Source organism: Verticillium dahliae, genomic scaffold (genome assembly GCF_000150675.1).
Source record: "Verticillium dahliae VdLs.17 supercont1.18 genomic scaffold, whole genome shotgun sequence".
Taxonomy (NCBI): Eukaryota; Fungi; Ascomycota; class Sordariomycetes; order Glomerellales; family Plectosphaerellaceae; genus Verticillium; species Verticillium dahliae.
In genome coordinates this window covers 103352-129728 of record NW_009276923.1, presented here as the reverse complement: position 1 = coordinate 129728, position 26377 = coordinate 103352, and the positions used below count along the sequence as shown (strand labels likewise).

General features: G+C 57.3%; 10 protein-coding genes across 10 annotated transcripts; 1 reads left to right on the top strand and 9 right to left on the bottom strand.

Moving 5' to 3' along the window:
- Nucleotides 1-524: 524 nt before the first annotated feature.
- On the bottom strand, nt 525-1991 carry VDAG_07814 (adenosylhomocysteinase; the record flags this gene model as incomplete). The annotated part of the gene is made up of 3 exons (XM_009652580.1): nt 525-537; nt 597-1032; nt 1091-1991. The coding sequence occupies 3 exons, from the start codon at nt 1989-1991 to the stop codon at nt 525-527; spliced, it is 1350 nt and encodes a 449-aa protein (XP_009650875.1).
- A 1030-nt stretch (nt 1992-3021) lies between these two features.
- Nucleotides 3022-4238, bottom strand: VDAG_07813 (eukaryotic translation initiation factor 3 subunit H; the record flags this gene model as incomplete). The annotated part of the gene is made up of 3 exons (XM_009652579.1): nt 3022-3589; nt 3643-4112; nt 4179-4238. 3 exons carry the CDS (start codon nt 4236-4238, stop codon nt 3022-3024), a joined length of 1098 nt encoding a protein of 365 aa, XP_009650874.1.
- A 685-nt stretch (nt 4239-4923) lies between these two features.
- VDAG_07812 (uncharacterized protein) lies at nt 4924-5648 on the bottom strand (the record flags this gene model as incomplete). The annotated part of the gene is made up of 2 exons (XM_009652578.1): nt 4924-5137; nt 5191-5648. The coding sequence occupies 2 exons, from the start codon at nt 5646-5648 to the stop codon at nt 4924-4926; spliced, it is 672 nt and encodes a 223-aa protein (XP_009650873.1).
- A 913-nt stretch (nt 5649-6561) lies between these two features.
- VDAG_07811 (mitochondrial S-adenosylmethionine transporter) lies at nt 6562-7576 on the bottom strand (the record flags this gene model as incomplete). Its single annotated transcript, XM_009652577.1, has 3 exons — nt 6562-7274; nt 7328-7511; nt 7559-7576. 3 exons carry the CDS (start codon nt 7574-7576, stop codon nt 6562-6564), a joined length of 915 nt encoding a protein of 304 aa, XP_009650872.1.
- Nucleotides 7577-8529: 953 nt separating this feature from the next.
- VDAG_07810 (aldehyde reductase) lies at nt 8530-10090 on the bottom strand (the record flags this gene model as incomplete). Its single annotated transcript, XM_009652576.1, has 8 exons — nt 8530-8594; nt 8855-9113; nt 9162-9358; nt 9406-9526; nt 9574-9646; nt 9695-9857; nt 9915-9994; nt 10044-10090. The coding sequence occupies 8 exons, from the start codon at nt 10088-10090 to the stop codon at nt 8530-8532; spliced, it is 1005 nt and encodes a 334-aa protein (XP_009650871.1).
- Nucleotides 10091-10635: 545 nt separating this feature from the next.
- VDAG_07809 (C6 zinc finger domain-containing protein) lies at nt 10636-12448 on the bottom strand (the record flags this gene model as incomplete). Its single annotated transcript, XM_009652575.1, has 2 exons — nt 10636-12298; nt 12366-12448. The coding sequence occupies 2 exons, from the start codon at nt 12446-12448 to the stop codon at nt 10636-10638; spliced, it is 1746 nt and encodes a 581-aa protein (XP_009650870.1).
- A 691-nt stretch (nt 12449-13139) lies between these two features.
- VDAG_07808 (uncharacterized protein) lies at nt 13140-13777 on the bottom strand (the record flags this gene model as incomplete). The annotated part of the gene is made up of 2 exons (XM_009652574.1): nt 13140-13476; nt 13533-13777. The coding sequence occupies 2 exons, from the start codon at nt 13775-13777 to the stop codon at nt 13140-13142; spliced, it is 582 nt and encodes a 193-aa protein (XP_009650869.1).
- A 714-nt stretch (nt 13778-14491) lies between these two features.
- Nucleotides 14492-16847, bottom strand: VDAG_07807 (bud site selection protein; the record flags this gene model as incomplete). The annotated part of the gene is made up of 6 exons (XM_009652573.1): nt 14492-15025; nt 15088-16046; nt 16127-16407; nt 16458-16588; nt 16645-16771; nt 16825-16847. The coding sequence occupies 6 exons, from the start codon at nt 16845-16847 to the stop codon at nt 14492-14494; spliced, it is 2055 nt and encodes a 684-aa protein (XP_009650868.1).
- Nucleotides 16848-17431: 584 nt separating this feature from the next.
- Nucleotides 17432-23715, top strand: VDAG_07806 (uncharacterized protein; the record flags this gene model as incomplete). The annotated part of the gene is made up of 4 exons (XM_009652572.1): nt 17432-17434; nt 17487-18109; nt 18159-21481; nt 21587-23715. The coding sequence occupies 4 exons, from the start codon at nt 17432-17434 to the stop codon at nt 23713-23715; spliced, it is 6078 nt and encodes a 2025-aa protein (XP_009650867.1).
- Nucleotides 23716-24843: 1128 nt separating this feature from the next.
- VDAG_07805 (phosphoglycerate kinase) lies at nt 24844-26280 on the bottom strand (the record flags this gene model as incomplete). Its single annotated transcript, XM_009652571.1, has 3 exons — nt 26142-26280; nt 25664-26084; nt 24844-25610 (listed from the first exon to the last, which is right to left on the bottom strand). Exons 1-3 carry the CDS (start codon nt 26205-26207, stop codon nt 24844-24846), a joined length of 1254 nt encoding a protein of 417 aa, XP_009650866.1. The 5' UTR covers nt 26208-26280.
- Between the last annotated feature and the right edge of the window lie 97 nt (nt 26281-26377).

The window sequence follows — 26377 nt, the reverse complement described above, 5'->3', positions numbered from 1 at the left end:
AGTCCTCTGACACTAGTGATGGTCGAGGTGGCAGTCAAACCTCACGCGTGGCAAAAGGGTTGGTGTTGTCACAGTCTATTAGCTGCAAAGGGGCGGCCACGGTTGACGGGCCTGGGTATGTTATCGCCAGCCTGCGCGCTCCGCCTTGTATCTCGACGGCGCGCACGGTGCTCTCATCTCTCATCCGCCAAACCCTTGACGGATGTACAAAATCAAAAGCAAAATCAACAAAGGAAACCATGGGAAAGCGCCACGCCGCTGCGTGGTGTCTCGCTCTTCTTTGGAGGGGAATCACTTGCTACCGCATAGCCAACGCCTTTTTTGTTGAAAAAAGATCCCGCAGCCCAGCCCGGCCCGGCCCGGCCCTGTGCGAGATTTTGGATTCCGTCCCAGTGTGTAAATGCGGGGGGCCCCCTTTTTGCCTTCCGTGTCCCAAAAGTCGTGCGTGAGCAATGTGCAGTCGTTGAAGTCATTAGTCGGGGTTGTTGAAGAAGGACGCGTGGGGGTTGATGATATGTGGTTGTTTAGTAGCGGTAGCTGGACACGGGACGATTAGCAAACGGTCGAAAGGGGCGAGGATGGAGGCCGGAACATACATGTCGCTCTTGTAGGGACCCTCGACAGTCAGGCTGAGGTAGTCGGCCTGGACCTTGGTGAGGGTGCTGAGCTCGACGTTGCAGTGCTCGAGGTGGAGACGAGCGACCTCCTCGTCGAGGATCTTGGGGATGACGTAGACGCCGACCTCGAGCTTGCCGGCCTTGGCGAACTCGACGTACTTCTCACCCCAGGCCTTGTCGCCGCTCTTGTACAGCATGATCTGGGCGAGGACCTGGTTGGTGAAGGAGCAGGACATGACGAACGAGGAGTGGCCGGTGGCGCAGCCAAGGTTGACGAGACGGCCCTCGGCGAGGAGGATGATGTGGCGGCCGCTCTTCATCTCGAAGCGGTCGACCTGGGGCTTGATGTTCTGGACAGCCTTGGCGTTGGCCTTGAGCCAGGCAACGTCAATCTCAATGTCAAAGTGGCCAATGTCTACATCATGGGTCAGCAACAAGTCTCATGCAGAATTTCAAGGTGTGGGGTGACATACTGCAGACAATGGCGTCGTTGGGCATGGCCTCGAAGTGCTCGCCGGTCAGAATGTCACGGCAGCCGGTGGTGGTGACGAAGATCTGGCCGAGCGCGGCAGCCTTCTCCATGGTGGTGACCTGGTAGCCGGCCATGGCGGCCTGCAGGGCGTTGATGGGGTCAATCTCGGTGATGATGACACGGGCACCCATGCCGTGCAGGGCCATGGCGCAGCCCTTGCCGACATCACCGAAACCGGCAACGACGGCAATCTTGCCGGCAACCATGACGTCCGTGGCGCGCTTGATGCCGTCGATGAGGGACTCACGGCAGCCGTAGAGGTTGTCAAACTTGGACTTGGTGACAGCGTCGTTGACATTGATGGAGGGGACGAGGAGCTTGCCCTCCCTCAGCATCTTGTAGAGGTGGTGGACACCGGTGGTGGTCTCCTCAGAGACACCGTAGCAGCCCTTGAGCATCTCGGGGTACTTGGAGTGGACGAGGGCAGTCAGGTCACCACCGTCGTCGAGGATGAGGTTGAGCTTGCCGTCATCCTTGAAGGCGGTCAGCTGCTGCTCGAGGCACCAGTTGTACTCCTCCTCGGTCTCGCCCTTCCAGGCGAAGACGGGGACACCGGCGGCGGCAATGGCAGCGGCGGCGTGGTCCTGGGTGGAGAAGATGTTGCACGACGTCCAGGTGACCTCAGCACCGAGCGAGGTCAGCGTCTCGATGAGGACAGCCGTCTGGATGGTCATGTGAAGGCAGCCGGCGATGCGGGCGCCCTTGAGAGGCTGGTCGGCAGCGTACTTGGCACGAGTCTGCATGAGACCGGGCATCTCGTTCTCGGCGAGCTCAATCTCCTTGCGGCCAAAGGCGGCGAGGGAGAGGTCGGCGACCTTGAACTTGTGGGCGGGGGCAGCCATTGTGATGGTGGGGAGGGGGTATATGGGTGGTAAGGGGGGAGAAAAGGGGGTAGATGGTTTGTCTGTTAAGACGAGAGTGTGTAGGAAGGAAGGAAGGAAGGGGAGGGGAGAAAAAGAAGATGGAGAGCGGTGAATCTGGACCTTAAAGCAAGCTGTTTGTTGGCTGGCCCCGGGTAAGGAGGGAAATTTTCGTTGCTGGGAGGCGGGGCAGGCGACCGGCCAGGTGAGGGGAGATGCTCAGGATCTGCTGCAGGTGCGGGGCAGAGGGTAGAAAGGCAGTCAACTGGAGGAGGGGTCTTGGGCAGTCGGGCGATTGGGCTGTACCTTTTTTCTTTATTTTTCGCTCTTCTTAGTAGGTTTTCAATTCCGAGCTAGACCGAGCACTCCAGAGTACCATAATATACCTACCTACCTTGGTTACACATTCACGCTGCTGCCAGGCCTTCCAGGAGAAAAAGACAAGAGGCCATGCCATTCAACTCGACACAAGCCGAACCCCTCGATGAATCGCGTTTTGCTGCCGCTCGTGGAACCCTTTCAACGTCAGTCCCGCACTAAACCCTTCTTGGACGATCCCTCGAAGCGCCCCACCACGTGCCGTAGCTCCTGGCCATACATGACTACTGAAGAAATCAACGGTATCGGACGGCTCGCGGCGTTGCCCGGCATCAGGGTGCATGTGGGATATAGAGAGGCTGCTCATCCGGAATCATTGACGAGGGCGATGCTCGAGTCGTGGCCAGGACTCGGTGTGCACCAAACCAACGCCGATCACACGCCAGGTTACAGACAGGTCACAAATGTCTCATCACGGCAAACACTGCACCACACCAAAAAAGACGTGACCGAACCTCTCGATTACCCACTGCACTGCATACCGAGACACGCAGTAGCCCTGAACGCCGTTTAGAATGCTGATGGATCCGCTGCCCTTTGAGATCCCAGTTCATCCGTCATTCCCTTTTGCTGCCCCTCCAGCCTACTCTGGTACAAACCTCCCGAACGCTCCGCTCCAGGCACCTGACGTACTTCAAGCACGCTTGGGGATGAGGTTCTCCCGCACGGCGAACATCTTGGTTGTAATGTTGGCCGTGAACCCGTCAACCTGCTTGCTGTACTGCTCGACCTGCTTCGCGTTGAGCATGCCCTCGAGGCGGCTGGGCTCCTGGGGCAGCTTGAACAGCCGCTGCCACTCGTCCTCCGGAAGGGGGGCCTGCTTGGCCACCACCCGCTGCGCGTTCTCCGCCTTGCGCTTCGCCTGCCACTGCGAAATCTTGGCCTGCTCGCGTCCGAGTTGGCGCTGGTAGAACTGGTAGTTGTTGACCTCGTTGTAGTGCGCGTCAATGCTCTCCAGGAGCAGGTCGCACGTCTTCTCGAGGAACGGGTCAATAGAGAGGTCGAGGTTGTCGACCGAAGGGTACAGGGGCTGCCTCGAAGGGTCGTCGCGCAGCTCGCCAACAGACGTCGGGTGCTCGAGCGCGTCGGCCTGGGGCGCCTGGGGGATCTGGTGAAGGAAGGTTGTGAGGAGGTGCGTGTTGTGGACGGTGACGGGGAACTCCTGGAGGATATCCTTGAAAGAGAGCTTGGACTTTTGCAGGCTACGATCGTCAATATTTCATCTCATTCGTGTTGGTCGGTGGGGGCGGCATACCTCTCCGTCGTGAACTTGCCCTCCTTGTACGCCGCCATGAAGCTGGCGGAAAGCTTGAAGGCGCGCAGGCTCAGGGAGCCCTGGGAGCTGCGGCTGACGTCGTGCACGAGGGCGACCGTCTTGTCGTTGTCCTTCTGGTAGTGATACTGGTTCTCGATGAAGCTGAGGTTGACAAAGTTGCTCATGGTGGCGCTCGTGTACCAGCCGACGTTGTTGGCATCGACGTTGACCTCCTTCAGGTGCTTGATCATGTCGCTCTGGTAAACAATGTTGGACTTTTGCCTCGGCGCAGCTGACGCCTGGGCGGAGGCGTCGTTGTTCTGGTGAGAGTCGGAGTTGGAGACGTCGACGGTGGGGAAGGGGAACGAGTTGGTGATCTCGAGGACGCCGTTGCGGTCGAGGCCAACGGTCGCACCGGTAGCGACGGTCGGGAAGGTCGAGGAGCCGTGCTTGACAATCTTCATGACGACCTGGAAAGCTGCGGATTAGCCGGTTGCTGCGTGGTTCGAGAGCAGCCCAAGGTGGGGCAGACTCACCAAAGCTTCAATCACGACCGAGTTGAACGGCGCATCCTGGGGCGCTTGAGCTTCCGCCATTTTTGCAGAGGTTTCGCGGGTTTTGACGATGGAACGGACGACTCAAAGAGTTGGGTGCGTGACGGTCGGTAAGGAAAGGGGGAGTCGTAGTGTCGCAACGCGGGGCCTGGATTCGTCGGCGGTCGTAGATGCGAAAAGATATTTCGCTGGTGTTGAATTGTGGGAGCGGTTGTGGGTTGTTGGGCGGTAGGAGGTGGCAGAAACCTGTTTGGGAGGATCCCCTCATTGCCAGCTGTCGGTGCCAGGTTTTACCAGTGCCCACTGGAGCTCATGGTGATGCTGTCACGAAAATGTTCAATCCCGCGCACACCCACGCTGAGCCCACGCTGAACCCCCACGCTTGCAGTCTGTCTTGGCTTCTTAAAACTAACGACAGCCCATCTTCGGTGCTTTCTGGTGTGCTTTGGATGCTTAATGTCGATGGAACTGGTGGGCTTGGTTCATGCTAAAGCTCCTCGAAACCCGCCCAGTCCTTTGGTGCTTCCTCAGTCAGACAAATCCCCACTACTTCGTCCAGAGAGCATCACCACAACAGCAGCTCAGCAACGCTTTGGAAACAAATGCGAACGAATTTTCATTGGACATTTACTCTCGAACAACGACCAAACGCCATGCCTTTTCTACCGTCATGTATCATAATTCACGTCCAGGTCTTTGTGTCCCCGCCAGCGGGAACGGCGAGCACCTAATCCTCCCAATCGATGAACTCGAAGCTCTCGGCGTCATCCTTGATTATGAGCCTGTGTCGATCAATCTTCCAGAAAGAGTACATCGATGCCGTCGCCCGTGCCGCCTTGCGGTGAGCTGGGCCGTGTCCGGCTCTGACGGCATCAGGTCGCGATCGCCAGAAGCACGTCGCCAGGTTGCGACCTTCAGCATCTGGCGCTCCAAACCAGTACCTGTCGGCGTGTAAGTTGGACATGTCTTCTTCCTATCAAGGGAGCGGCCTTACTTGAGGAAGCCGCCGAATTCGTTGGCCTCGCGGTGCGCCTCCTTGTCGAGGGCGCCGAGGTCCGCGTAGACCGTCGTCGGCGGGATCTGCGAGAGAAAGACGACTACGTAAAAGGAAGTTTCCTTGAACGGCTTTCCCGATTCCTTCACCAGCCGGCGAAGCTCATCGTGCACGTCCTGCCAGTTGAAGGACTCAGTGTATGGCGCTGTGGCATAGTCTGTCCTGGTGCATTCCATCTTGGTCATGGCCCGCGCCAGGAGGGCATTCTCGTGGTCGAGCGTGTGCAGGTCGAGCTGATGGTCTCGCTCGGTGTAGGGCGAGTGCACCAACCACCGGGCCTGCTCGCGGGCTTCCACCTCGGCGACGGAGATGGTGCTGTCCTGCTTGAGAGCCAAGCTGGCCTCATTGCGAAGCCCAGGGGCCGCGAGGTGGATCAAGGAGCTCAATGCTGTGGCCATGTTGGAGGTGGTCTGGAGGATTGCCGGTCGTGAAGTGGACGGTGATGCTGCGACTCTTTTTCTTCACTTTACAGCGTTAGGACAATGGACGATGACCAAACAACACAGACGGAACAGAGGCAGCACAAAGGCACCGACAGCCCTTATAGACTTGTCATTTTGAATTCTGCGTCACAGCCCGGTGGCAGAAGGCGTCTTCCCGACTCGGGATCACCTCAGCGTTGGCGCAGTGGGTCAAGCTTTCTCATCCGCCATCGGATGGGCGAAAGCATTGCGCAGGAGTCTGCACGCAACGGGAATTGCCAGAAAGCGGTGGACGTCAAGCAGACGTGTTCACCGAGCTCGCCATATCACGGGGCGGGGGGGGGGGGGGTTGACCAAGGCGGGATGAAGGGGCGAGATTGCCGCGTCGCTAGCACTGAGGGTTCGTCTTGGGTCATAACCTGGGGAGATGGCGCCATCGCCCGCGTCGCTGATGCAAGACGGCTACTCTGACTTTGGTTTCGGCCCTGCCACTTCACCGCTCGGGCCTGTTTTATTGTTGCGACTCGGACACTCAAATGGCTTTTCCTGGCATGGACGGTGCCAGACCGAGAACATGCCAGAAGGGCATTTCGGAGTCGGTCTCGCCGGTTGCAAGTAGAGGCTGCCAGCACGTCAGCACATGACGGCCGGTCCTCTGCTACGACTCGCAACAAGACTGCTCTTTTACGAGGCTGGGTTTTCGACATAAACCCCAACTAACGCAGGGGCATCGCAACTGTCCAATTGCGCGCCGAACTACGGATGCAGGGTCGATCGCGGAAGACTTGATGGGTTCAACATTCATTCCATCATGTGAAGACACCGATTGCAAAGCATTCCACGTTGGTCAGCATTGTAATGGTGTGCTACGTTTCTTTTGGGCCTCACGTTACACAGCGCCCAGCACCTCTGAATCATCTTTCCCGCGCGTCAGCCAGACCTTTGACATCTCGTACGTCCCCAGGTACAGTCCGCTCCCCAGAGCTGTCCAGCTCGCACGCAAAAGGCCGCCGCGGAACAGCCCCTTGACGCCGTGGCTGCGGTACACGTCCTGCGCGACAGCCACGCTGCCCCGGCTCGTTTTCTTCCCCAACGAATTATTGTCATCGCTTGCTGTCAGCATCATTCGCGTCTTGACGACATCGCTCGGCGTCGTGATCCAGGCTGCAAATCCTCCCGCCGAACCAGCGCTCACGCCATTGACTGCGGCCGTCTCGAGCAGCCCGTGTGAGTCGTGTGCCTGCCCCGGGTGTCGACTGTCCCAGGTTTGCTGTCGCACGTACTCGAAAATGGGAAACTGGAGGGCCGTAAACGGCAAGTTGCGCGCAACAAGAGCCGTGTAACCGGAGAACAAACGTCGACTCGCCCCCGAGCCTGTGACCTGCCGCAGCGCCTCGAGCGATGTCGACTTTTGTGATCCGCCCGATTGCTGTCGCAGCATTTGCGCATTCTGCTTAATCACCTCGGCAGGCGCCAGCACCACGCACGAAGCCATCTCGGCGATTGCCGAGGCCGATGAGTGAACGAGCGGCTGCGGTGCCGCCGGCACGGCCAGCGAGATTGTGCGCTTCATACTCTCGTACGTTGCGAAGAAGATGCCGGCTGTATTTATGTCAGCCCGCGCTGACGGAAAGAAGTTGGGCTAGTCAGCGTACCTGCCGGCAGTGTGGCGAGGATGACACTGCCGATGCCCTGGTAGAGGCCGCGATACAGCTGCGGCTTCGCGCTGCCTGGTGAGGATGCATATGTCTGGACAAAGTCCTGGCTTTGGTATCTCGTTTTGAGGGTATCAAGCGGGTAGATCAGGCAGTCCACCGTGAACGCCGCCGCCGCGCCGGCCTAGCACCGTCAGCTGAACTGCGGCGTCGCAATTGCGATTGACTCACCGCATAGATCTCATACATGTCGATGTTTTTCCTGCGAGCGCCATGGTGAAGGTGCAAAGATGAGTGCTGCAATGACCTGCCTGAGAGTGATCGTGCATGACATCATCGGAATATGCTTGTATGCAGCAGATGAGCATATGGGAATGCAGATCGAGTGATATATTCTTTTAGAGGGTTACGTACCGTTCGTGCCACTGCCCAAATGACAAGACGAATTTAAGCTTGGTTATCCGACATCTTAATTGGAAGTGATTCACACTATTCAGTCAAGCACTTGGTATAGTTGGGTCAGGCGTAGCAGTGCATCCGAATACTCGCTTGCCTGTAGGTAGCTCGGAGATGTAGCCCCCTCGAGGAGGCGAACGCGAGGTGGACGTGAGGGAAAGGAACGACTGACGACATGGAAGCCTGAATCTAGGTGGGTAAAGACGTGAGTGTTGTGCTACGCAAAGCAAAGACACTGCTAGGTGACATCGCGCGGGCGAGAAGGTCAGAGAGGAATAGACGCTGGAGGGGAGGACCTTCAGGGTCTGACGCAACCGTGTGAGGCCTTCTAAGCTTCGTCATATCATCCTGCCCACCGAAAGGGCTTGGATATTTAATCGGTGACGGCATGTATAATACTGATCTCGAAGCGCTTGATGTCTCTCCAAAGGGTGCAGGGCTGGGACCTATGACGTCTTTTTGAGCTTCCTGATCTTCTCCTGCGTGGAATTTCCTGACTCGGCGTCCCTGAGACCATCAGAAATAGGCATCTGTGCTTAAACGATGATTCAGAGAGGAAGCCTATTTCTCTCTTATGTCGGATGTTGGCAAAATGGTACAGCAAGGAGCAAATGTCGCCAAATGTGATTGAGGCGGCCAAGAAGACTGTAGTCTATCACTACGTGCGTACCTTTTGATGAGTAGCATCAACCCACTGAAATACGCCAGATGACATCACCGTCCAGGCACAAAGGAGTAATTGGGTTCTAAGTTTGGATCCTACTGTTGAAGTTACACGGGCTTGACGGGAACGCATGTTCCACACCTTTGCCTTTATAATAGGTTTTAATATGTCTTTTTCAGTAGCAGGTTGAGCTACATGCCCGACAGGGGCCTGAATGACGCTGATAAATGCAAAAGATTCCAGAAAGAAAGGAAGAAAGGAAGGAAATGCCTAGAGTTGATTGGCGCCAATATTGACCTTTCGAGGCGCACTCTGTTCCGCCGCGGTATCGAACAAGTTGATGCGGTGCGGAGGTTGCCCTTGAAGTCGTCAGTGATAGGTCTCCAAGGCCATGCGGCTGCACTTACAGGTGAACGGGATGGCAAAACGTCGCTCCACCCTGCCGAGCTCGTTGATCGCCTTGAAGTCGTCGTCGGTAATCTTGATCTCCTGGAAGTTCGACTGGATTCTCTCGGGCGTGACAGACTTGGGAATGGCGCTGTGTCCGCCGACCTGGGCCCAGGCCAAGATGACCTGCGCCGGCGTCGCCGACAGCCCTTCGGCAATGCCCTTAATGACTGGGTCCTCGATGGCCATGGGTTCGCCAACGAGGTTGTTGCCGAGGGGCTGCAGCAGTCAGCAACTGCCCATACAGACAGCAGGAGGTATACTCACAGAATAGGCCGTGATGTGGATGCCCTTCTCACTAGCGTACTTAACGATGCCATCCAGCTGGTTCAGCCGGGGATGGCGCTCGACCTGGTTGACGGCGGGCGTCACTCCCGTGGCGTCGATCAAAGCCTGCAGGTGAGGGGCAGCAAAGTTGGAGACGCCGATGGCGCGGACCTTGGACTTGGGAAGTTCGACCATGGCTGTGAGGGTCAGCGTGCTGCTCGAACAACTGCTGAGGGTGCCTGACCTTTCCACGTATCAACAATGGAAACATCGAGATCAAGATCAACCTCACTACCGTCAGAAGTCACGGGAAATGGGTTGCCATCGGTCTTCTTGAAAGCCACGGGCCAGTGAATCAGGTAGAGCTACGGACGTCAGTCGTGCAGGCAGAGGGATACAGAAGGCTACGAACGTCGAGGTACTCCAGCTGGAGCTCGTTCAGAGTATCTTCCAGCGCAGGGGCGACATTTTCCGGGCGGTGCTCGCTGTGGTTTGTGAGAAGCGATCAGCGTCTCGCCGTTGGGCCGACTCACGTGTTCCACAGCTTGGAGGTGATAAAAATGTCCTCACGCCTCAGCCCCGGCAGCTCAGCAAGAGCCTTCTTGATGGCCTGCCCAACTTCCTTCTGGTTTCCGTAGCTATCGAGGTCAGCGTTGCCTTCAATCGTGGTCACTACACGCACATCTTCGCCAGGTCCTGATGTTGCGGTCAGCATTGAAACGAGTCTGCGTGTAGATGGGCTCACTAGATGACGATAGCCAGCTTTCAGAGCTTCATAGACGCCCGCACCGACAACGCCTGGATCCGAAAGCCACGTGCCGTATCCCAGTGTCCTGAATACATCGCGTCAGTGCTGGTCAGCCGGGATATACGACGACGTACGGGATGTAGGCGCCAGTATTGAGCTTTGCCTTTGTGCCGAACGACATGATGGAGGTAGTTGATGGAGAGATTGCAGCTGGACGTCGGCAATGCTCACTTGGTGGACTTTGATTATCAACCTTGGCTTCCGTAAAGGGGCTCCTGTCGTGAAGCCTCTCGTGGGCGGCTAGTGCGGGGTTGGAAGGCGATTCAGCAATCGCTCGCCTCCGGCCGGTAGCGTGGCGCCCAAGTCCCACTTCGTAGCCACGGCGCGTACATGCGGCGTTTTTTTGACACGAAAATCATCAGCAGAGGCTGTACTGGTGTTTGCGATTCTCGCTTGCATGATATTACGAGTCCAATGCTCGGCAAAGTCATAAGGTTGAAGCTGAAACAACTGATCTTGCTGATGGCAGGTCCCTTCTCTATCAATGCGGCATCAGGTCAGTCCCGAGTCATGTCGGCCTAAACCGTAGAGAGCCTGATACAGGATATCTGAAGCAGACGTTGTTCTCCGAAAAAGATCGTGGAGCATGCGTCGTCCGCATATCTACGCAGGCCCTGTACAGCGTCATCGGAACTGCTGTTGACAAACAAGCCAGGTGGCTGGTGATCACCAACGAATGGTCCGTTCCTCTCCTGGTCGTTCCTCAGTATGCTCCTCCCAAGTGTGCAGCTTCACAATGGCCGACCGGGCTCCGACATACTCTACGGTGTAGTTGAACAGCCTCTTTAACGGGGGCACCTCGAGGTCTTCGACCTCGCCCGTGGCAGAAGTCCCGTTTAGTCCTACAAGCTCCCGTCGCAGCAGCTCCTGCTCCCTCGTCATGATGGCATTGGCGATGCTGGCGCTCTCTAGGCTGTTGTTGATTCCTTCCTGTCGAGGATACTGCGTCATGAGTTGTACCGCACGGCGCCGTACACTCTGAGGCTTCCCCATGTACGCGACGGCAAACAGGGCAGATTGCAGCGTGCCAGACCTGGCAAACGGTAGGTGCTGACGGTGGTCGGGCTTGAGGATGCGCTCTGCGAGGTTGACAATGTACTCGTACTGTTGCGGAAGATCCTCGTCACGTTTGCTCTGGTCGGGCAGCTCGGGATCTCCGACAAATATGAGTCGTGTGGCTGCGAGGGCCAGCGATAAGGTCAGCAGCGCCTTGTAAGGCACGACCGACTGGGCCTCAGGGCTGCGGATGGTTTCTTTGACGAAGAGGTCGTGCGCCTTTCTCACTTGCTTGAAACACCGAACGTAGGGCGCCTCGCGTGCGACGAAGTAGCCAAGATCCCCGTCGCCGATGTTGGGGTCCGTCTTTGACGATTGCCGCACCAGCTGCTGACGCAGGTAGATAAGTGCGCCGAAGAGTGACTCGATTGCCTGAAGGGCGTGTGTCAAGTTGTCGACGGTCAAGGGTCTAGCTGTCCCCGAGTCCGTGGGTGTCTCCAGCGGTGCCTCGTACAGACGCCACAGATGGAAGATCTTACTCGCCGCTACCAGCTCTGGGGCCTGGATCAGGTCTCCGTTGTCTTTGAAATAGACGAGGACCTCGAGATTCAGGAGCAGGTCCTTCAAGGGTGCGAGGCTTATCGGGATGCTGGACGTCTGCGGAGGGACGGTCGATGCTGTGGCAGTGGCCCCAAGTGGTGCCGGCTGCTGTTCTTCGCACGACTGCAGTTCTTCGAGGAGTTGACGGCCCGAGGCGAGGTGCATGCGTGCCTGCGAATGGAGACCCTGGACCTTGCAGACGCAGGTGAAGATGACACTGATTGTCAGGGCCCTCCAAATATCGGTCCTCTGCGAGGGTCGTTCGGTGAGCGACCGGATCGCGTGGCTAAATTGCTGCAGGGCGAAGATCTTTTGCGGCGGATAGGAACCGACGGTGAAGTCCAGGGTATTCGTTTCGTGAGCCGCGCCGAGACAAACGACGGCGTGCCATATTGCCGGGTCTGCGTGGCAAGCACGGGGTAACTCGGCGAGCCAGAAGTCCCCGTCGAAAACGCCAGCGAGCGACGGACCAGCGACTTCGAGGAAGTAACGATAGCTGCGAGCCTCTTTGGAGCATCGTTGCGGCAGGGTAGGCCGGAGGGCCAGGGTGGTGTGTTGTGACCGAGCGAAGAAGGGTTCAGAAGCCCGCGTCGAGCCTGGGCTTATGGTGGTTTGTGGTGCAGAGGCGGACAAGGGGCTACGATCCTCTTTTGCGTAGCCATCGCATTTCCGCCCCGTAGATACACATCGTTGACAATCAGGCTTGCCCTCATCGCAGCGCACTCGGCGTATCCTGTGATTGTTGAGCTGGGACCCTGAATGTCAAGCTATCTGCACGCTGCGCAGCGCAGGAGACTCACTTGCAGGTTTGACACCCCGTTCTCACCTTTCTATGATAGGCTCGTTTGCGAAGTGTGGTGCCCGCCAAGTCTTTCTCGTCCATCATATGAACTGTCCTCCTCGTCAGATTGGCGTTAGAGGAGATTCCAACATGGTCTCTGTTGCATCACCATGACAGTGGGCAGGTAGTTGATCGGGTTAGTCTCACGGCAATGAGAGCTAGGGCAGGATTGCCAGCAATCAGGACCTGGGCGGGGGGGTGCATCCGATGGCTGGACGGGGTGCAAATGCTGGTGCCGACCAATGGCATCGCGTGAAAAGTAGCCAGCTTTTGATTTGCCAATTGTTCGAGATCTGTGCCAAGCTTACATCATGGAGTGCCGTATATTCTCGGCATACTATTACGACCAGACCTCCGAACATCACGTCCCTAAGGTACCTGGCTGTTCAACGCTGCCAGTCATCGCCCTACTTTCACGACATAAGTCGATATTGCTGAATTCTCTAGCTTCAGTACCTTCATCGGGCTATTCCCAAGCACAAAGGCCTTGGAAGTTGTAACCCAGCACCATTCCAGCCAATCCATCAATGTTGGGCCTCCGACGGAACCCATCGTCCACGCCTGCAAGGTCCAGTCATGTCATCCAGGCAAGACCAAATGACGAACTCTCACGTCCCTCGTTGTCTGTCCCATGTTCTCAAAATCACATCGCATACGAACAAATCAAACGTGGACATGAATCAAGTAATCATCATGGGATCGTTATAATTCTATCAGTACACGAGAACCAGCCCTAATATCCCTCCGTCTCGCGGCTCGCCTCCGTCACGCTCGCAGGCGGCACGTTGCCCTCGGCGGCGATGCTCCCAGGCACCGACTCGGGCTTGTAGTAGTCCTCGCCCTTGAACTTGCTGCCTCCAGGGCCGGGCGGGTTGCGGCCCACGTTTGTGATGGAGGCATCCTCGCCTTGCAGCAAGGGATCGGGTTTCTGGCCCTGGGCTCCGAGAGAGTCGATGCCCGGGATGCGGTACACGTCGCCGTCGTTGGCGCCGCTGGGCTCGTTGGCGTCAAGAGCCGCTGCGGGGCCACCGTCGCCCTTGTTGTGATCGTAGAGCTCGCCGCGTGCTTGGCTGTTGCGTCTGTGAGTAAAAATGTGTCCTGCCGTAAAGTACACAATGAATCTTACCGTCCGCGGGCGTCAAGATCGCCGCCCTCCTCGGGAGGAATGCGCTTGTTGTAGCCGGCATTGGTGGAGAGGTCGTCGCCGTACTTCACATCCGCGCCGGGGAACTTGTTCTCGGGAATGGACCTCACGCCGGCGGCGTCGTCGGCCTGCTCGCGGGCCTCGCCCGTCTTAGCCTGGTAGCTGTTGAGGTCGGCCTCGGCATCCGCCGCGATCCTGTTGAGCTGTTCGTCGGAGGGTGCAGACATGTTTAAATGAGCAGTAGGGTATCAATGATTTGTCGTTTTCGTTAGGAAAGGTAAGAGAGGCGAATGGTACCATGAACGCCTTGAAGCAAATGGGCCGCTGCTCTGGAGTATTTGAAGGCTGGCGCGCCTCAACACATCAGGACCCCTATGACCTCATTCCTCGTCATTTGGACTGATATCACGATGCCCCTCTATGATGGTCATGATTTCGTGATATCCATCAACTAGTGGTCCCCTTGTGGAGAAGGTCTCCAACACACGGAGGTCAGCTCCGGTCAATGTAGCATCACCTTGGCGTCGAGCATCACTACTGATCGATCGCTCGTTGGACAAAATAAATCGAGATTCAGAATCGCCGATGCTGCCGCTCCGTCGTGTGGGTTGGTGTTGGAAGGCTGAAGCCGGTGCGATGCTAAAGGTTGAACGTTTTACAGTGGAACGTGCTTCACGATTCATTTCACAGAGCACATGCGTGTTTCTCAGTATCGGCACTCCGAGCTTCATTCAGTACGGCGTTGCCCAAACGTGATAGGTGGCAGAGTGTGACAGTTCATTGTGATATAAATGCCGTCGGCGGCCCGAAAGTTTGCTATAATGGCTGCCCTGAGCGCTTGCCAGAAGGCAGCTGGACTGCACCGCCCAGGCTTAATTCGAAAACCTTCAATCGTAAAATTTCATCCTGTTCTCGCCTCCATTCCTTGGATCGCCCCTCCGCTAACCGTCGGTGCCGCTGCTGCGGAACTTGGCGCACAATGCCGCGTAGTGATGCGTCAGGTCGAGAACGTTCTGAGGCATGCTCGTGGCCTGGATGATGCTCCGCACCTTGACGGCACCCTCATCTTCAATGAGCGAGCGGACGGTGCGGAGCAGCTCGGGGGAGAACTCGGAATACCATCTGTACTGCCACGTCACCAAGCGAATAAATGCCGCGACGGCTTCCCTTGTGTTCTTGTTGCGCTCGAAAACGCGCAGGATGCCGGCCAGCGCCTTGGGGCTGAACCTTGCGGCCAAGCATGATCGGTAGGCCTCCATTGCCTCGTCCATGTGCTGGAGGCGCTCTGCCAGCGACCCGAGAATTTCCCACTCCTCCGCCGACTTGCGGTACTGCATCGACTGCGCGCGGTACTGCGCCATCTGCGTGCGCCAGATGGTGTAGACGCGCAAGTCTTCGTAGAGCACCATGAAGAGGCTGTCCAGCCAGCGCTCGCACAGACGCTTGTTGTTGAGCTTGGAGAGATGCTCATCGTTCTGGTGAGTCTACGTAGTTAGTACGGGCTTCAAATGCAATTTGGGGGAAAGTGGCGACCTACAGCCTCAGGGTCAGCCTTGACCTCGCCGGGGTCAATAGCGTGTGTGGGCTTTTCAACCGCGGCGGCACCACCGTCAACGGCCTCCCCATTGACAGGCTCTGGTGCGTCGCCTGCAGTCTTCTTCTCGTCAACGGCGTCCTCGTCGTCGGTCTGCTCTCCGTTCGTTGTCGGATCTGGCGTGCCTCGAAGACCATCGGTGCTGGCGGTACGCTTAATGGTGTTCGGCTGCGTCGACTCCTGCTTCTCGGTGCGATACTCGTCCTCCATGACGAAGACGGTGCTTCGAATCTTGAGGAGCTGGTCCCAGCCAATCTTCTGCGCCATCTCCGTGAGAATGCTGTACGCCTGTTTAAAGGTTCCCTTGTACACTGAAGCACGAAGGTTCAGCAGGCTAGGATCGACTTGCTCAGAGTACCTTGATTCCGGCTCGCTGTCAATCTCGTCGAGGCGTGTCTCTGGCAGTGTCGGGAGGTGAACATCCTTTGGTTCTGGCATCTGCGGCGCATCCTTGTCCTGGTAGGTGAACATGGGACACGAGTTGAGAATCGTCAACGCATTCTCCCAGTCCTCCATGGCAACGTAGACCTGCGCCAGGCGAGCCCACGTGCCGAACTCGCTGGGCGCAGCTATTGTGCTGCGGTCCGCGCATCCTAGCGCCATGCGGAGACGCTCTTCCTTCTGCTCAGGGGTGGCCGCAGACTCGGCCTTCTTTAGGAGAAACTCGGCCTGCGTGTCGAGCATCACGTAGTCCATCGGAGATTCCTTGAGAGCCTGGTGGAGAACACGAATGCCCTGCACTTCTTCGTTGCCCATGAATAGAACCTTGGCGAGAAGAGAGGAGACCTCGACGTTTTGGGTGCGCAGCTTCTCAAACAGGTTGATGCCGGATGCATAGCGACCGGTGGTCTGGAAGTACTTCAGAAGGCCCGTCGTGAGGTGGTTCGAGACGCTGTTGGGTACTTGAACGACCGAATCGGAGCCCAGCTGCCAACCTACAAATGTTAGAATGCATTGCGCAACAGGCGCTGGATGCACCTACCTCGGAAGAAGAGCTGCTCGGCAGCATTGAGGAACCGGTGTTCCGTCTCGGTGTTTGTGACGGGGTTGAAGCGGCGCACACCCATAATCTTGCGAATCGTCTCTCCGCTTCCGTCGTCCGCGTACGAGTAGGCGCGCAAGACGCTGCAGAGATATGTCTCAAGCCAGAGCTCGTCGGTGGCCTTGCGTTTCTCTCCGCGCTCATCTACGCAGTAGCTTTCGACCGAACCGGGAATCGTGACGTGCACGCGCATGTCGAGTCGGGAAAAGGCATTGTAACAGCTACGTCTCGTCAGCGACCGATTGTTTCGGCTGTGGAAAGGGTCACTCACCAGTAGAGCCCCTCGACAATCTTGATCTGCGCCGACGGGCCATGCTCTCGGTACGTCAGAGTATTGATGTAGGCGGCGAGACTGGCAGAAGAGGAGGCCTCGACACCAGTAACGTGGTGATAGACACCAATCTGCCGAGTTTGTCAGAGGGTTCTGCTGCGATTCACAGACGTGCCAATCTACACACCTGCTTGCCCTGGTTACCCTTGGGTTGCTTCAGGAGATGCACAAGATCTGGGGGACCGAGTTCGCGCAGGGAGATCAGCGAGTCGGTTCTGGCGTCGATCGATTCGTGAATGTGCTCCTCGGTGAGCCTGCCAATGTCAGCGTGCTGTCATATTTCCCTCCATCGCATCGGACGACGTACTCGGGAACCGCTGGCGAAACCATGGTGGTAGCCGAGTCTCGGTGAGTGAACACCGCGGGCGCTCGTGTCTCAGGCTGGGATCTGTCGAGTACTGGGTGTTGTATCTCTTCTCGCTCGAGTGCGAATTGGCGTTTTCAGTAGTGTGCCCGTTGGCAAAGGGGGCGAGCCTTGATGGACGACGGTGGGCTAGCCGGAGGGGTTATCAGTTGCGATCGTGTTTGGGAATCCAACAACGAGCTGCTGTTCATTTCGCGGCGGGTTGGAGCTGCAGGAGCTTGCACGGACCCTCCCCATCGTGCTCGGTGCCTGGCGGAAACGCTTGGTCATACAGCCTTGTTGTCGCCACAAATTGTATGTCTGGTACGCCACATACGCTGTCTTTCAGCCTGGCAAGCCTGGCTTTCATCGGCAGGGATGGATGTACCTGCTCCAAATCTCCGTCGCGTCTCCAATTCGAGCCAACGACGCGAAGAAAGGAAGGTTCGACGCTTGGATTCGAACCATGAACACATAATTGTACAAACTCCATCAACGTCCGGGCCACGGCTCTCTGGGATTCTCCAATACAAGCTTTTCCCCTTGACGTTTCGTTTTACACGCCGAAATCATGGTTTGTAGTCTGATCTTGAGCGCCGTTGGTTCAAACTAACAGCCCGTGAAAGCCAGCGTTCCAAGCCATCAATGTCGAGCCGGAGGAGAACCTTGACGATGAGATTGACAACACGCGACAAATCCATATCGACGAAGCCTTGAAGCGCTTCCAGACCGCCCTCAAGCTTCATGCGCAAGGCCCTCGGTTCTTTGATGAAGCGACCGATGCATACGATGACCTCTTCAAATCCGACATCTTTCAATACCCCGAAGCCGCGACCGAGTACGAACGAGCCGAGCTGCCGGCAAGCCAGCTCGCTGTAGAGGCCTCTCTCGCTGCCGGTATCGACATACAATCAGGAGAGGTAGACGGAGCGGACAGCACCCTCCCCCAGGCGCTCTTCCTGGCGCACAAGAACCACGGACAATTCCTTCTCGACCGGATAAAACACACGGCACGCAGGACGGCTGTTCCACCCGAGGCATTCTTTCAGCAAGACGACGTCAAAGAGCAAGCGCAAAAGGCGCTCCTTGATTTCAATGCGGCGCTCGATCGCGACCCCTCAGATGCCGAGCTCTGGAGGCGAATTGCACGAGTGGCAGGTTATCTCAACAGTGGCCGCATCAGGCGATACTGCCTCGAGGCAGCCATCGAGCTTGACGACGATCCGACCGTCGAGGAGGTCGAACCCCCGTCGCTGGCGGAGGATCTTGCAGGCGAGGAACTGAAAGAGCATCTCCAGGTCCCTATCAGATGACATGGGTCTGTCGCACCCCATCTTGGGGCCCTGGGTCAAACACGACATGCCGGCGCTCATCAAGCGCCATCTCGACCCCATTCCGTTCCTGCCCAATCCGACGAAAAGTCTCGAGGCGACTCGATCAATCCTCACCGTGTCAGAGTCCAAAATATCGATCCGCTGTCCCACAGCCGCCTGGTCCGAGCTGGGCATGGCCCTCGTGCAGCTCGTTGCCGAAGTGGGCTTCACGGGCAAGGGTATTACAATTGACCTTCCCAATAGTGAACCCGACGAGGAGGCGATGGATATCACGGATGCCATACAGAAGCAGCTCACTGAGGAAGTCAGCAGTGCGGCCGTCGACGTTGGTCTGCCGGATGTCATGGATGTGTCGGACTCTGCGACCAAGACGGAGGCTGCTGACGAGACGGCAGCCGCCGATGGACTCAAACCTCGAGGCGAGACCGCATCGGCCCCAGCGAGGAAGCGGTCTCAGTCGGTTGCCGGTCTCGCGGAGGCAGGCGAAGACGAAAACGCTGGCGAGAAACGCAGCAAGAGAATCAGACGCAGGGAGACGGCTGGCGCCGGAGAGGTCGTCAACTCGAGCGCACTGCACGCGACCCAGCTCGCTCAGTACCAGGCGGTGGATCAGCACCTGTTTCAAAAAACAAAAGACGTACTGGAGAACATTGGCGTCACGGACCAGTCGGTCCTGGACCGTATCGGAGAGGTGCTCGAGCTGTGCACGTCTGAAGATCGTTCGGACAAATCGACGAGCCAGGCCACGATTGACCTCAAGAGTACGATTACCTCGTTTAGTGCGGACAATGCCAAGATTTTGATCAATAAGAAGGAGACGGACACCCTCGGAATGTCTGCCTTCCTCGAGCACGCCAAAGGCGGTAACCAAAAAGTCTCGGCATCCCCGGCCTTTCGCGAATCTCACGGCCTCGGTTCTTTCGCCAAACGTCTCAACGCGGGCTGGACTACGGTCCAGGACATGGCTTGGGAGTGGCTCAAGACAATTGCACCAAGCTATATTGAGTACAGGTGGTCGGACATGATGAAGGCAGCGGTTGTGCATGTCATTAGCCGTTTCGATCAGGATATCTACGAAATGGCAAAGTATGAAATTGAGGCCACTGCACAGTCGAAACATGCCGAGCAGGAGCTGATGAGAATTCACAACCTTGTCGAGATGCTCTTTGAGCTCCACCTCGACATTTACGAACGCATCACCAATCCCAATAGTGCTGTCGAGTATAGTATCCGAGTTGAGGCCAAGGGGCGTCTCGCGCGATGGCTTGCATTTGCGTCGGAGCTTTTTCAAGCCTGCCGCGACCCCAGGAGCGATCTCGCCGCCAGGTTCCTCTGGGCTGCCGTCTTTTCGACGACCCTCACCGACAATGTCTCGCGCGAATACATTTTACAGTGCTGGACCAGCCTGCGCGAATTTCTCACGAACGAAGGAGTCGAGGCGCTCTTTCTGCAGAACAATGCTGTCCTCACGGAAATTTCGTCGGCTGCCGCTGACCGAGAGATTTCCAAGCTGACGACGATGGACTTTTTCTTGGGCCTCTTCCAGGACGATATCAGCGATCCCGTGGCCATTATTGACAATCTGGAGCCAGTCTTGAACGCCGACTCTGTATATGTGCCCAGAAGCGACAGCGATGGGGAAGCCACCTCGGGGAAGAACAAGAGGATACCAATCAGAGATTGTGCCAGTCAAGGGCTGCAGGATCTCTGGAAGTTTATCAAAGGCACGAGCACCGAGTTGCGGTTATTCCTTTGGTCACGCCTCAGTGACGCATATGGATCGATACAATACGCGACAAAACAGTTTTCCTGTCAGCTACGAGCCATCGAGATGGTTGTTGCTGATTTCGAGGGCGATCTCTATCTCAAGAACCCAAACGATACCCGTCCGGTGCTCTTGCTTCGCATGATGAAGTCACTTGACGAGCTCCTCATTCGCGCCCTGTCCTTGGCGCTCAATGAACAGAGCGCCTACGACATTGTCGACGAGGACCACCTCAAGGCGACGGCAGCTGCTCTCGCAAAGCTGAGCTGCATGCTTCACGTCTCGGCCTCCTTGGAAGACGAGATACGGATCGGCATGACACAGGCGCCCTCGGGTGGCTCTGTCTTTCAGGCGTTCATGAATAAGCTCCGGGAGATCCAGGTACGCACGTGGTGTCTGCAGTATACAGTCCTGAAGATTGGCATCATCCAGCACACGGATGTGTTCCCCAAGTACGAAAGCGACCTGGCCGAGTACCTCGCTGCGATCCACAATGTCCTGGGCCCGCGCAAGAGCTGCAAGGCTTCCAACAAGATCTTCCTCAAGATGATGCGGATGGAGCTGCTCAAGCTGAAGAACATTGACAACTGGGAAGACTACCTCGGACAGGTGCTGTATGATTTACACGGACTGAAGCTGGGCGTCGGAATCTGGGAGGTTCAGGACCACGGGTGTCCGCCGGAGAAGCTCGAGCGGCGCAACACGATACAGCTGGCCGACAAGATTACGGTTCTCGCCCGACGGATGCCGATGAAGGATCTGCTGAAATCCGAGCTCAAGACAACCATTGAACACATGCAAGGCGCCATTGGCCCCGTGCGGTCAACACCACAGATGGTACACAACTTGCGAAACTACACAGAGTACTTCAAGCGTCCGGTACACCCCCTTCGTCTGTATCAAGCCCTCAGAGGCGGCGTCGAGCTCGATACCGTGTCCGTCAATGCCCCCGAGACGGTCCTCGCCAACCACGGTTGGTTCTTCCTTCTCGGGTCCATTGCTCTGAGCAAGTACAAGCTTGTGGATCTCAGCAAAAGGCAGACGCCCGGTGCCATGGACGACCTGCGAATCGGAGCGACCTTTCTGCGACACCAGCTGCAGTTTACGCCAAATAATTGGGAGGGCTGGTTCCGGCTCGCCGAATGCTTCGACTACGAAGTCGAGGATGCCGTTGTTTGGTCTGCCGACAAGATGAACAAGGACAGAGCCGAGCTTGTCAAGTTTCAGCGCAACTCGATCCACTGCCACACGCTCGCGTTGTCCAAGTCTGTGGGGGCTGACACGGACTATGAAGAGGGAGACCCGTTGCATGATCTCTATCACAATTTTGCCATGCGCTTGTACGCGTCGAGCCGGGAACCGTTCGCCATGGAGCCATTCCAGCACTCTAACCACGAGCGGACGTTTATCGAGAACACCGGCATGGGCACGTTCCAACGGGTCTTGCACAACCAGATGCAGGACTACAAGGTGTGGAAGTACGCGGCGGGCCTTTTCCACAAGGCCATGCGGAGAAAACCTTGTAACTGGAGGTGAGTAGTCAGCATGACGGTGGAAGAAACCAGCTAACCTTGTAGGAATCCATTCATGATCTCGAAATGTCTGTGGAAAATGTATCAAACGCCAGACGAAAACCTAAGCGCCACGGACCGCGCCACGAAACCGACGGTTGACCGTGTCATCAAGGCGCTGGAGCATGCAATCGATGTCGCTTCAGTCGTACCCAAAACTCGCAATAGTGATCCCATCTTGGAGCCTCACTACAAAATTTTGTCCATTGCGCAAAAGTTGGTGGCACGGGGAGACCTGTCGTCCCAGCAGGCTACCATCATCCTCGCGCGACAGCCGTTTGGCATCAGAGCCGAGACGGACGATGGTGACACCTCCGAGGACACTGAGGACTGGGAGGAGTACGTGATCCGAAGTCTGCGGCACCTGCGTGACAAGGACAAGTCAAATTGGCAACACCGCATGATTGTCCGTCATGCGCGTCTGCTATTCGACGACTCGGCCCAGTCCCACGCCGACTATGTGCAAGCCAAGGCCGCCTTTAACGTGCTTCGAGAGTCCATGTTCACTAAGACAATGGTCATGAACGTCTGGAAATGCGAGGCCGAACGGCCCGGGCGGCACCACGTCTTTACTGAGCAATATGTGCGCCTCATGGTCAAGATTCTTGTAGTCATGAGCGACAGGGTCAGCCTCGAAGCGCTCCTGCGGCGTATTCGCAAAAAGGGAACCGAGTTTTACCATTTTGCGGACCTCTGGCAGACCTGCTGCCACTCATACCTTGCTCTCTTGCGACAGAGCCATAAGGTGCGACCGATTGAGGAAGACAAGTTCAAGTTGGTCGCGACGGAGGATTTCGAAATCATGGCCGACCGTCTCGCAGAGTGGGCCGGCGAGTTTGCAGGCGACCTGCCAGTCCTGCAGTGCATGAAGGAGGCCATCGAGCTCAAGAAGCTCAATGGCGGTCTCATGAAAGCCGGCGCGATTGACGAGGTCATCAACGACTGCTACACCTACTTGTACCTCGAGATTGGTCCCACGCTGCCGGGACCCAGTCCAAGCGAAGTGCTCGAGGCCCGCGCCCGCGCCCGCGCCAGGGAGGAGGCGCAGAACGACGTGTCCAACTCGCTGAAGCCGCAGAGCACCCTCACCAACATTCTCAACCCGCCAGGCAGTCAGGAAGCAAATGGAGACGGCGAGAAGCAAACCGAGGCGTTGCCCCGTAAAAAGGTGGGCATCCGCCGGCCGGACATTCTGCGCAGAGCCGAGCAGGTCTATACACGGGCCATGGAGGCGCCCAAATCTGCCGGCCTCGCATCCAAGTCTCGTCTAGGCTCCATCTCGAGCGGCAAGCGCGGCAGCAACACGCCCAACGGTGGCGAAGCTGGCAGCCCGGCCAGCGACCGCTCCGACATGGAGGAGCCCGTCGGCGATGATACCGAGATGAAGGATGAGCCGACCATCGACGAGGGCGACGATCCCGATGCAACGGCCCAGATGACCGCAGCGTCGAGTCCTCGCGGTAGCATCCACGACTCGGCCGACGACGAGAGCGACCTGAGCGATGTGCCTGAGGGCTGGGATGAGGAGCCTCCTCCATCTATGCTGTTCCATGACATGAAGGCCGAGGATGGGCATCACAGCAGCGATGAGGATGCCGACGAGGCTGACGAGGAGGATGACGAGGAGCAGGAGGACGAGCAGGAGGACGAGCAGGAGGACGAGACGATGGGTGGTGTCGACGCCGACGTTGAAGACGAGACCATGGAAGCCCACGAGGAAGACGAGACTCTCGCTGGCCCCGAAGACGAGACGCTCGGTGACCACGAGGACGAGACATTAGAAGGTCATGAGGAAGATGAGACAATGGAGGACCATGAGGAAGACGAGACCATTGGCGTACATGAAGAAGATGACGAAGAGGCGGAGGAAGAGGAAGAGGAAGAGGAAGAGGAAGAGGAAGAGGAAGAGGAAGAGGAAGAGGAAGAGGAAGAGGAAGAGGAAGAGGAAGAGGAAGAGGAGGAAGACGAGGAGGAAGCTGAGGAAGGTGATGAAGCTGAAGAGGCTGAAGAGGGCGACGAGGCTGAAGAAGATGAAGAGGCAGAGGAGCAGGGGGAGGACGAAGCCGAGGAAGCTGAAGAAGACGGCGAGGAGGAAGACGAGGAGGAGGAAGAGGAAGAGGGGGACAGTCGCGAAGTTGCCGACGAAGACGAAGAAGGCAGCGAGGCTGTCGAGACGGATGGCTAACGTCTTCTTGTTGTTACGATGTGTTACGATAGAAGACGGAGTTCAGGCAGAGTGCTTAGGAAAGCGTAGACAGATAATCATACAACACGGCTACTTTTCGCCTTTGTCCCTTGTTTGCAGTAGGGCCAATACATGCGATCGGATAACAATGCGTAGTCTCCGTCCCATATCATTGAAAACGAAGGGCAACAGTAGGTACGTCGTACCTAGTGTGAGGCTCCCGGCCCACACTCACTATCCCTGTCCAGGCCCCCGCTAGCGGCACGGCAAACGTCGCCCTTTCAGCCTACAGCACAGGGCAGCAGCTGGCAGCTCTTCCCGACTTCCATTGCAACCTCCAACCTTCCATCATCCAAAGCGATCCCAACCCCCGTCCAACGCGACGACAATCGAGACCCTGCCGACAGAACCACACGCGGAACACCCAAATCACAGAAGCAAGCAAGAACCATGGCTTCCTCCGACATCAAGCCCGCCGACAAGACGGCGCAGGACCCCAAGGCCGAAGAGACGCAGAAGCCCGCCACCGCCGCGGCGCTCGGCGAGGACGATGAGTTTGAGGACTTTCCCGTCGATGGTGCGAAATGCCTGCATTGCCACTTTTGCGCCGTTGCTAACCGTAACAGACTGGAACGAGGAGGACACGGAGGCCGCGGGTGGCAACAACACGACGCAGCACCTGTGGGAGGAGAGCTGGGACGACGACGACACGAACGATGACTTTTCCGCGCAGCTCAAGTGGGTGTCGCCCGATCTCGCCCAATGACCTGATGAGCCAGCACGCTAACGAGTGACAGGGAGGAGCTGAAGAAGGTCGAGGCGTCGAAGCGACGGTGAGCAAAGAAAGAAAGAAAGCGGGCGCGGGGCGGTGCTCGAAAGACGAAGTCCTGGCAGAAGGCCAAGGGCGTGACGTGTTACGATACAGGCTCAACAGATCAGCACGAGACATCAAAATACAGCATGCAGTGCGGCGATGGTTGATAATTCAACGACGTTCAAGCTTCCATTTCTTTTTGTGGTGATATCTAGGTATACTGGGCTCGGCAGTCTGGCATTACAAACGAGGCGCGCCTACGGCTTCCCGATCGTCAGACCGGACGCCATCGGACAGCTTATGGCTTTGACAGCCTACTTACTCGACAGAGCAACGACACCAGGCAGTTCCTTGCCCTCGAGGAGCTCGAGCGACGCACCACCGCCGGTGGAAACGTGGCTGAGCTTGTCTTCGACCTTGTACTTGGCGGCCACGGTGGCCGTGTCACCACCGCCAATGATGACAATCTTGCCGGCCTCGCAGCCAGCGACGGCAGCGTCGAGGGTGGCCTTGGTGCCGCGAGCAAACTTCTCAAACTCAAAGACGCCGGCGGGACCGTTCCACAGGATCGTCTTGGACTCGTCAATGGCCTGCTTGTAGAGCTCAATCGACTTCTCGCCGCAGTCGAGACCCATCCAGCCGTCGGGGATGCCAGTCTCGTCAGTAGCCGTGCCGGTGTTGGCGTCCTTGTCAAACTTATCGGCCGTGATGTAGTCGACGGGGAGGACGACCTTGACGCCGTTGGCCTTGGCCTTCTCAATGAGCTTGCCGACCGTCTTTGAGCCGGCCTCGTCAAAGAGCGAGTCGCCAATGGAGACGCCCTCGAGAGTCTTCTTGAAGGTGAAGGACATGCCACCGCAAATGATGAGCGTGTTGACCTTGTCGAGGAGGTTGTCGATGAGCTGAATCTTGTCCGAGACCTTGGCGCCGCCGAGAATGGCGAGGAAGGGGCGCTGGGGGTTCTCGAGCGCCTTGGCAAAGTAGTCGAGCTCCTTCTTCATGAGGAAACCGGCAGCCTTCTGTGGCAGGTCGACGCCAACCATGGAGGAGTGAGCGCGGTGGGCGGTGCCAAAGGCGTCGTCTGCGCCTTGTTAGCTCGGAGGGGCAACGCTGGATAAGCTGGCTGCTACGTACTGACAAAGACGTCACCAAGAGCGGTCAGGCCCTTGCGGAACTCCTCGACCTTGGCCTTGTCGGCCTTGACCTTGTTGCCGTTCTCGTCCTTGGAGGAGCCCTCCTCCTCGGCGTGGAAGCGTAGGTTCTCGAGCAGAACGACCTGGCCGCCGGTGGCCTTGTTCACGACCTCCTCAGCCTCGGGGCCGACGCAGTCCTTGGTGAACTGGACAGACTTGCCGAGCAGCTTCTCGAGCTCAGCGACGACGGGCTCAAGGCTGTACTTGGCGTTGACCTTGCCGTCGGGGCGGCCGAGGTGGGACATGAGGACGACGGCCTTGGCGCCGTTGTCAATGGCATGCTTGATGGTGGGCACGGCACCGGCAATGCGCTGGTTGTTGGTGATCTTCTTGTCGGCGTCGAGGGGGACGTTGAAGTCGACCTGCGTCAATGATTAGCATTGGCATTGCGAGAGCTTTCCCACCGCGTTACAACGTACGCGGATCAGGACCCTCTTGTCCTTGAGATCAACATCGTTGATGGAGAGCTTGTTGGCGAGCGACATGATGGCGAATTTGCAATGTCTATTGTTCTGGTGATGCAAAAAGTCCTGAGGCTTTTTTTCCCAAATGGCAGTCGAGAAGAAAAGCACGCAGAGCTTCGATAGGGTCGAGGAGGTGGGATGGGAGGTTCAGTTGTGGTGGGGTGATGGCATTAGATCACTCTGCATTTTTG